The following is a 10,141-nucleotide window of genomic DNA, read 5'->3' as shown; positions in this document are numbered from 1 at the left end:
CTGTGCTGGGTCCAGTTAATGAGATCCCGTCCTGCCTGAGCGCTGCCAACAGCAAAGAAGGGGTCCAAGTACTTCTTCTCACTAGGATTTATTCTGATTTCATTGATGGGAAAGCTGAGTAAATTCTATTTATACCAGAATGCACCATTCTTCCCAAGGCTGTGTATTTTTGCAATCCAATTAAACACTCTATTTTTTTTCCCCTAAGTCTCCCAGTTCCCTTTAGGGCAAGATTAGGAACTGGCTGGATCCCCCCTCTGAGAGGCTGGACCTTTGCTTAAAGCATCGTTTCCCAAACCATGGGTGAAAACGCCACAGAAAGGGAAATGGCATTATCCCATGGGCAAAGAAACACTGATGTGGGCCATTCTCATTTGCGAAGACTTGGCTTTATTTTAAGGTTGCAGAGCCTTACATTTAATAAAAACCACAAGAATCTCTCTCCTTCAAAGTATGGAATAGATAGTATTTATTCAAACTTTTGAGTATAGATATATATGTGTATAATATTGATTATATGTACGCACTCGCAGAATGCGTGTGCTGCTTATAATGTTATTAAACAAGGAAGTGTATACAGATGGGGTATGGCTGGGTGTGTGTCAACAGACACACGCACACCAGGGTATATGTGCTTCACAGAATTATATATATAAGACAAAATATGGATGTGCTCTGAGTGAGGCATCTCCCTCACGCTAAGGGCTGGGATACTGCATTTCCTCTTCTGTGCTGTTTGAGATTTTCCCCAGGCCATTTCGACTTTCTTCTTGAAGGCGTCTTTAGCCGAAGGTGACTAAAGGAACGGTCTTCACCCTAGAGGAATGTCAAAAAGTCCTGGAGAAAACCCTAAAAAGCATTAAAAGAGAAGAACAAGGAGCGTGTGCTGCTGAATGAAGTGGAGTTGGAGATGTCAAATACCATGGCATTGTGAGTCGGTGGAAAGGAGGAGGACAGGGGGGAGTTGGGAGGATCTGCCCAGAGAGAGAGGTTTCTGGAGGACAGGGCATGGCAAAGCCAAGCCACGATGTGTTGGCCAAATCCCGTCCCTTTCCAAGGCCAAATCTGCAGCCAAACCTGAATCTGGGGACAAAAAGCCGCTGGCTCCTGGCTCCCTGGGCTGTGAGCAGAAGGCAGGAGGCACCCGAGTGAAGCAAAGCAAATAAATCAAGCCAGGACAGGGGTGTTTAAATCTCTCTTTGTCTTCCCACAAGGCAAAGGCAAGCTGGGGCTGAGTGATCTTCACCAGGCCAGCTCGGCCACCCTGAACACCGAGCTAATTGCTGCAGCTTCGTTACACAGGATGAGCCCTTCTTAAAGGACAGCAGAGCAGGGCAGTGATGCCTTGAAACATCAGAAAGCCAGGAAATTTATGATCCTGTTACCAGATAACTATTCCTGGGGTGACTGAAGGTAATAATGACAATAAGTCCTCTCTAGCTCGACCCAGACGTCAGCAGAAACACCAAGCTCCATGAAGCACGGCTGGGTCTGAGCTCCGGTAGCTGCACTCAGAGCAGCGGGTCAAGGAGTTTCACGTTTTGCCTTAGTCCATCCTAAATTGGAAGGAAAAACAAACTCCAAGGGTGACCGATTCCCCACAGAGTGCCAAGGAAAATAAACTCGCAGGGTAAGAACCCGGCAGGGTGAGGATTTATTGGTGTCGTTGCTTAAATTCTGTAACAAACATCTGCAAGGGTTGAGAAGAAGACTGAGAACCGGATCCCCCACCTAGAAGTCAATGCGCTCTTTTGTTTGATCCTAAATAAGAACAGCACACCCTCTCATAATTCATAATTACTGAGTGTTCACAAGAGCGATGCGATGTTCCTAAGAAATTAAGTCTCAGTATGTGAAATGAGCCAGGATTCAGATGGGACTGTAGGAAAATGTTCCTAAAATACCAGTTTACAGATCACACCAGGGCTGTGGTGTCAAGCGTTCCTGTGTTAGAGCACCCGCTTTCTTACTGGGGAAACTGGTGGCCACATCTAGGAGGTCAAACTGGGGAAAAAGCCTTGGAGATGGCCACGACTTCCCACTGAAACAAAAAGCTGATCCAAGGCAGGGACTTGTAGGGCAGGACAGCTTAGCCCTAGAGGGATTTCTCCAGGGTAAAGCAGAAAAAAACCTGATTTAAAGAAGTGTGGCACCTATCGAGTAAGACCTGTGAGTACCAGAGCTGCTGGAGGATGCTTGAATGGGAAGCCTGCATTTAGCCAGCAGTTTAGGAAAAGCCCAGAGCAGCCAGATGTGCGCCCTGCTACAACATCAGCTGCGAGAGGCCGTCCTGTGTCTACTGCAACCCATTGACCCCCGTGTAACGATACAATTTTACACCATGTCCCGGAGTATGAGGAGGAGTGGGAATGAGGAGCATCAACACCGCAGGCTCCGTGCTAGAAGTGCCTTGGAGTGGGTATCGGGGTGACCTATGCACGGCGGGATTCGGCATCTGACGGTCCAGGCGCAAAGCGGTCCTTACCTTCTCCCAGCGTGCTCACCACCGTCACTTCCGAGGCTTTGCTGGCCCCCCGCGAGGTGTAAGCCTTTATATAAAAGCTGTAGCTGGTCGAGGGCTCCAAATCGGTCACCAGCTGCTGGAAGGTGCTCTTGCTAACAGCCTCCTGATACTCCATCTCTACGGGATCTGAGGTGCAAAGGAAAGAGAGAAGAGAGCGGCGTTAGGCTCAAAGAGACTAAACACGTTGTGAGCGGTAATTTTGGTCCCTAACGTGGTTATGTGTCTGCCCACATCATTTTCTACTTGTATTTCTGTGCATTTTGCCAGAGACATAAGTGGGCAACAAGATCTGATCGCACAGCTTCACCCTTTTGGTACTTAGATCAGCGTTACTGCCTCATCCCTGGCTTTCAGTAACAGGGAGGTGATGGAGAAATATGGGTGGCAGCAGTGCAGGCTCTGGTTTACCCATTGAACCACGTTGCTAAATAATAGGAAGGCTGAGGATGCTCTGGGCAGAGGGTAGAGCACCGTACCTGCAGCTTTCCGGATGTGCAGCACGTAGCCGATGATCTCCTTGGTGTTCTGCAGAGGCTCTTTCCAAGACACCTGGATGGTGGTTGCCGAAACGGTCTCTGCCTTCACGCTCTGCGGGGGCCCGGGCAGCCCGTCCGACCACAGCACCGTCAGGCGGGCGCTGGCCTGCGTGGAGCCGGCGCTGTTTTCGGCGATGCACTGGTAGATGGCTTCGTCCGCCTGGTTGATTCCGTAGATGGAGAGGGTGCTGTGTGGGGACACGAGAGGGACATGGTTATCTCACCGAGTGCTCTGCAGTGGATGTCTCTCCCCTTCAGCCATGCCACAGCCCTCATGCTGGCCCCAGGTTGCTGCGAGATCATACTTTTTGGGAAGGGAAAGCCTAGGAGTGGGATGCATCATTCTCCACATCTCATGTATCCTCTCAACTTGTGGAGACTGTGGTTAAAGTACAGCCAGATGGGGATGGCGGGATCTGAAACCCTGAATTTGGGAAGATCCCAGCACCCTACAGAGACAACTCTGCAGCAAGGGCACTCACAGCCCCAAACCAGCTTTAACTGGCTCGGCTCCAGTACACACCAGTGACACCACAAAGTCTAATCAAGCGCAGCCAGGAAGCCCTCTGGTGATGCTCTAATTGCATTAGAGCACATTAGAGCAGTCTTAAGGTAACACCAGGATTAGCTGGCTTATCCGGCAGGGTTACAGCCTCCACTCCTGCCTTTCCAGAAACACCACCACCACGAGCCAAAAGCCAAAGCTGTTGACCTTTTTTGACATGAGGTTTGGTCTATAAAACCTTTGAGCGTCTTTTCTGATGCTGCTGCTTCCCTGCTGATGGGGCAGGGAAGCCTCACCACGCTGTTTCCAGCTCCGAGCTGGATGTGGAAAGGCAGCCTTTGACCTTGGAGATGATTTTCCCAAAAACCACCTTGAAGCAGCAGCTGAGGTTATGATACAACGTGATGTCCTTAGTCCTGTTAGGGTGTTCTCACCAACAGGGCGCCTTGGGGAAAATTTTGGAAATAAACTTGGCCCAGACTGGACCAACTGAACCTGGTGACAGCTTTGGCACCACTGTAAATTGTATTTGTTACTGCAAATTACGGGATTGATGAGTCCTGTTAGATAGGCTATAGGATATATAACTCAGATGAGCTTTTTTTATTGCTATTTTTCTGTAAGAAATTACCCCAAAATCTACCAAATCCCCACCCCCTGCTTGCTTCTAGGGAGAAATAAATTATTTTCTTCTGCTGCAATGAATTCCAGGTGGATGTTGGACATGAGTAAATCCCAAGCACCCCTGCTGAGGCGAGGGGCACCTGACGGCTTTTTGGGAGTCCTAATCCAAGCTACCCTTTATATAAATGAAAAAGTGCACATGGAAAGCGGAAATTATAAATAACCTGTCACTGCCTGCCTGTATGTCAGAACGAGCACTCCTAATTGCAACAAAATACTGGTCTTCCTGTATTAAAATTTATTATTGCTGTTGATTTAACGTTCTTATTTCTGCCTTGCAAATTATCGGGGCCGTGGTAAGCGAGCAAATGTTTAACAGCCATTCATTTTATGCCCCGTGCCTTTGTTTCCTTGGAAACATTGTAAATGGAATATCAACTGCGATGGTTTCAGCTGATACGGTGATTTTGAGAGACTCAGCCCTAAGCTCCCCTCGTAGCCACGGGCTCAACGGCTCCGATTAAATGGGAGGAGAAGGGCAGAGCAGGGAGGAAGGACTCCAGTGTCAACAGGGCTGGATTCCTGCGAGGACAGATGGCAGAAGGCAGGATTACACCAGCCGAGTGCTGTCCTCGCAGCTCTGCACAATGCAGATGTGTGGGAGATGCAGCTCCCCACTGCCCCATTGATGCTGGGATTATTCCGACCTGGATACTGCACTTCTGGGCACCCTGGGTTGGCACACAAGGCCAGAGCGGCATTGAGCTTCCTGAGCACCAGAGGCAACGAGGAGTATTGAGGGTCCACCGCCTCCAAGTGTATTTATTTGATTTACATGGAGAGAGGAAAAGGTGCGGAGCCTTGGTTGGGAAGCGGCGCAAGGAGCCTGATGGCAGCAGCATGGTGCTGGGGCCAAAGACACAGAAATCATTGAAATGATTGCATCATTAAGATCGGAAAAGTCCTCCAAGATCAAGTCCAACCCCACCATGGCCACTAAACTATTGTCCCCAAGTGCCACATCCACATGGTTCTTGAACCCCTCCAGGGATGGGGACTCCACCACTGCCCTGGGCAGCCCCTTCCAGTGCTTGGCCACTCTTCCAGTGAAGACATTTTTCCTAATATCCAATCTAAACCTCTCCTGGCACAACTTGAGGCCGTCTTCTCTCATCCTATCGCTTGTTACTTGGGAGAAGACACCAACACCCACCTCTCTACCCCCTCCTTCCAGGAGCTGCAGAGGGGTTAAGGTCTCCCCTCACCTCCTCTTCTCCAGACTGAACAACCACAGCTCCCTCAGCCGCTCCCCATAATCCTTGTGCTCCAAACCCCTCACCAGCCTCATTGTCCTCCCGTGGACACACATCTCCCTCCTGGCAGGATTTGGAGGGGAGCAAAGCTCCTCAAGCACAACACAGATGCTGTGCTGGATGCCAATGGTCCTGGAGCAGGACAGCACTCGGCCACTGCCACCCGGAGCTCAGACATCCCAGCTGCTTCTCTGCAGAGGTCCCAAGAAAGAAAGAAAACAAATTTCTGCCAAGTGGGTACTGCAGGTAGCTGGAAACTTACTTCAGGCTTTGAAAAGTTCATTTTCATTGGGATTCCCAAGGCTGTGTTTGGATACGCTGTGCAATGAGAGCCTCAGCCACCCATCACCTAGGGCCCCCATCATGCAGAACAAATAGGGTCAATAAAACAACCACATTTTTGGCCATGCCTATAAACCTGGGTAAGGAGCAGAAAGCGAGCGTGGAGGAGTTGGCAACCAGAATGTCAATGAACACCAACTTCATGAGAATACAGGTTTGAGGTTTTCTCTCTGTTGGTCTCAGAGGACACCAACCCCAGCACCATCCCAGCTGGTGCCTCTGTGCATCCACTTTCATCTCAACTATTGACAAATTCCTCCTCCGGGATGCAGAGGATGCAGTGTGGCAGGATCAGTGTTTGGTCCAGCAGCTTTCCCAAGGCTTTTTTGGCCTTTTTCTTTTTATTTTTTTTTTTTTATGTTACGGAAGCTCAAACAAAAGGAAAACACGCAGTTGCCGTGCGAGGAGGCGCAGATATTCAACCATCTGAAATATGCAGCGTCCTTTTATTTCTTCAAGGAAAAAAAAAAAAAACCACAACCAAAAAAAAAAAATCTGTCACTTTGGGACATCTGCCGTTGGGAAACTTTCCCGTGAGCGCCAGCCTGGCAGTGCCGCGAGCACGTCGGGCGAGGCGAGATGCCAGAAGGCTTTCTGCTGGTCACCAAAGCCGCTCGGCGGCTCCATCACATCCCCGCACAAAGCCCTGACAGGCATTGATGGAAGTGGGGAGAGGAACCGCTGCTGATTCACAGTCGGCCGAGCCGAAACAACCCCTCGAACGCCGCCGTATTCCCAAGCTGTCTTCCCAGCTCTGAGGCAATCGGGATGAGTGATCTGGCTCGGGTCAGGGGGCCGGGGCCGGTGACCGGAGCTCGGCTTTCCAAAGGCTCCTCTGAAAATAAAAACGGCTGAGAACTGAAGGAAGCCCCTTGGTCGATTCAGCGGCACAAAGGAGGAGAGGGGCCCGTCTGGAAGGACACCGGCGGGCGCACAAAAGGGGGAGTGTGATGAAATTAATGCAGGGAGCGGGCTGAGAGCATTTTAAGCGCCGGCAGCTCCCGAAATCCACCAGCCCCATGCCCTGCTCTGCCTCTGTTTGTCATAGCTCCTGTTGTGCCACGCCAATCAGAATGCTCCAGTGCCATGCTGGAAAGGAGCTTTTTTCCCTTGGTTGTTGGCAGCTTTGCAGAAATCCCCTGGTTTTTGAAGGCTGCCTCGTACAGGCTGAAAATCAGGTGCAAAGCTTGAAGAGTGACACTCAGCAGCCCCAAGAGACACTGCAAATCGTCCCCAGCACCTTCTTACACCTCCAGAAACTAAATATGCAGGGCTTCCGAGGCAAAACTGTGTTGTGTTATGCAGGAGGAAGAACCCTTTCCATACAAAGTGGTGCCCAGGATCCCAGACTGATTTTGGGCTGCCCCACAACGGGCTCACTCCTTCCTTGAAGGCTCCTGCGTAAGGACCATACTCTGCAGATGTATTTTTTTCCACATGTCTTCCAAACAAAGTCAAACCCATGAATTCTTCTTAAATCAGGAGCAGCTGCTTCACATCCCAGTCCTCCACGTAGTTATTTGTCATGCTTCTAGGAACTGAAATATGATTTGCTATAGGTACCCTTCCCATAATCACCAATGGCTTTCAAACTCATTGCATAAATAAGCTGCAGGCTTGCCTTAAGGTGTCCAAAACCCCTACAGATTCACGAGTCTGTGGGGTGCGTGCACCATGAAGGGATGGACAAACTCACCCACATCTCTCCGCACCCAGCTAACGTGGGTTTTATAGGAAAAAGCCACCTTGCCAAGGGCAGGTTGTAGTTTCCCCAGGTTTGGTACAAAAAGGGTTGTCCTCTCCCAGTGAACCTTGAACATCCATGGCCCTTGAAGGGAGTCATGCCCAGAGCACCGAAACCAGTGCAAACCAGTGAGGAAGAATTTAAAAAGGAGACAGTTCATAAGCGAAGGTCACCGAGAAGAGCAAATGCCACCTGAGCCCAGGTTCTAAGTCCCTTAATTACCATTTTGTAAATAAAATCTGCTTGGAAAATCAATATTTAGAGCCTGCCTTCGCTGAAGATGTTGGCCTTTGTTCCTTGCTATTACGGCAATATAAACCCCAACGTGTGATATACTTCTAGGCTGCAAATTACTCCCCTGAACCCGATTGGGTTAAAGGAAGAAAAGCAATAAACCCTTCAGAGCAGTAATTTGGGTGCTATTTCATGCTTCCTTGTAAATTTTGAAGTAATAACCTAGAAAGCATGATTTTACACGAGCCCACAATTAACTTGGCCAGTAACCACCCGTTTTTCCTGCAGCAATACCTCTGATTTTGGGTCAGGCTGGTGATGCCAAGTGGGAATTTTGCTGGAAAATGCCCATTACACCTCGCAGGGATTTGGATCGCGATCGACCCAAATCACCCCAGGAATAATACGGGCGAAATATAACTTTTCTAATCAACAGAGAGGCACAGACCCTGGCTCCACCAAGTCACAAAGGCTCCATCAGCTTCTCCATCCCAGAGCATCCGTACAGCATCACCCCAACAGCATTCGGCTCCATCCCAACCCAGGCCCCATCATCATCTCCTTCGGCGATTTTTATTCACAGCTTTTAATGGAAAAGCCCACAGTTCCCTACGCCTGAGCCTTCATGCATTTTTCATTAACAATTACCCGCTCTCCCCGAACCGCTTTTGATTTTTTGCTAATCATCGATTGGGTATTTTGTTCCCACACAGCTGGCATTTTCCAAACATAACAACCACCTCTGGAGAGGGCCCAGCAGAAGGCTGATCTTTAATGCTAATGTGCCCAGAAACTGTCAACACATCAGGTGATGAGAACTCCCATCTGAGGGACCGTGAGGTATTTATCAGCCTGGGAGGTTTCTTTTTCCACACTGAAAGGCTGCAAGATGCTTTGTCAGTGATGCTGGATGTGGTACCAGCAGCCAAAGCCAACCTGCAGTGAATCCAGCCCTGAAGCTGCTGTCCCATCTCACCTATGAAGATCTTCTCTTCTGAAGTCCCCCAGCCTGGAGGGTTTGCTCTCCTTGGGCTTGCAGTTACAGGGGACAGCGTGGGGTGACCTGGATGCCAAAAGGGCCCTTTGCAACTTTGGGAAGCAATGGTTTGCTGGATGGATCTTCCCATCGGCCGTGGGTTGGTGTGGACGCTTCAGGACATGGTTTAGTGGTCATGGTGGGGTTGGGTTGATGGTTGGACTGGATGATCTTAGAGGTCTCTTCCAACCTTAATGATTTTGCAATTCTTGCAGGAGCAGAGCAGCATCTCAAATGCATCGTGATCCGCAGGTCTGGGCCTCATTTCGAGCTGCGTTTATTTACAAGAACAAAGTTGCTCACAATGATCCGCTTCACAAGCAATTAGCACATGATATGATTTGGGATGATTTACTTTTTTGGGGTTTTTTTTTTTCTTCCCTAAAAAGCCCTCTGGGGGCATTCAGACCTTTATTGCCATATTAAGCAGAGTTTTAATCCAAATGAATTTTCCAGGAAACCATGTAATCTAATTAAAAAAGCTCACAGTGCAGTTGAGTAGAGTCATTACCAGTAGATTCGAGATCCATCTTCACGCGGACAAATATTTTCCGAGTGCAACGGACTGATAAATCCAAGGCATAATCACAAACTGATTTTGCCTGGAACTAAGTGGGTTACAGCACTTAGTCATGCCCATGAGAATGAAACAAAGGACGACTTGAAAAAGCTCAGAAAAAAAAACCCAACCCAGCGTTTTTCTGTTTCCTCCAATTCATGGAAGCATTTTTCCAGACTGACAGCTTTGGAAACCACCAAGCACGGCCACTCGCCTGAAGTTGAGGGGTCAGAGTAGACCAAGGGTAGCGCGGAAGAAGCCGAAAGTTCACCATTGTGGAGGACGATGGCCTCGGGGCTCAGCTTTACGACCGCGTTACTACAGCTTGAGAAGATGCCACGTGGCAGCTGAGCCCCGGGAACCGGCTGAGCCCCCTCAGCCCGCGCCAGATGCGATGAAATCTGATCACTGAGCTGGCGGTGGAAAGGGCTGACGTGAAATTGCATTCAATGATTGCCATAAGAAAACGATTACGGCCATGTTCACCGCGGCGCAGCTCACGTGTAGGAAGCTCCAGGCACTGGGACCCGGCCATGACCAAAGACCCTACTTTTACCTTCCTCAAACAGCCAAAACGGATGATTTCACAGGCGAAACATCTGGGTGAGACACAGAGCTGGATTCAGTGAGAGCTTTGTCATGGATTTAATGACAAAATAAAGTCACTTAAAGACTTATGAAGTCTTTGGTCACTTCTGACTCCGTTTCCTGGTCAATAAAAGGG

General features: G+C 49.3%; 1 protein-coding gene across 1 annotated transcript in view; it reads right to left on the bottom strand.

Moving 5' to 3' along the window:
- Positions 1–613: 613 nt before the first annotated feature.
- The window catches only part of LOC104548365 (immunoglobulin superfamily DCC subclass member 3-like), a gene marked incomplete at its 5' end in the record, with an annotated part of 31,353 nt that continues 21,825 nt past the window's right edge, over positions 614–10,141 (bottom strand). Inside the window, 3 exons of the mRNA XM_010194368.1 lie at positions 614–816; positions 2,486–2,650; positions 3,001–3,248. Of these exons, the coding sequence (XP_010192670.1) occupies positions 812–816; positions 2,486–2,650; positions 3,001–3,248 (418 nt within the window). The remainder of the gene's footprint in view (positions 817–2,485; positions 2,651–3,000; positions 3,249–10,141) is intronic.

Source organism: Mesitornis unicolor, unplaced genomic scaffold (assembly GCF_000695765.1).
Source record: "Mesitornis unicolor isolate BGI_N332 unplaced genomic scaffold, ASM69576v1 scaffold15481, whole genome shotgun sequence".
Taxonomy (NCBI): Eukaryota; Metazoa; Chordata; class Aves; order Mesitornithiformes; family Mesitornithidae; genus Mesitornis; species Mesitornis unicolor.
The sequence above is the reverse complement of the archived record's forward strand: the minus strand, read 5'-3'. Positions and strand labels throughout refer to the sequence as shown.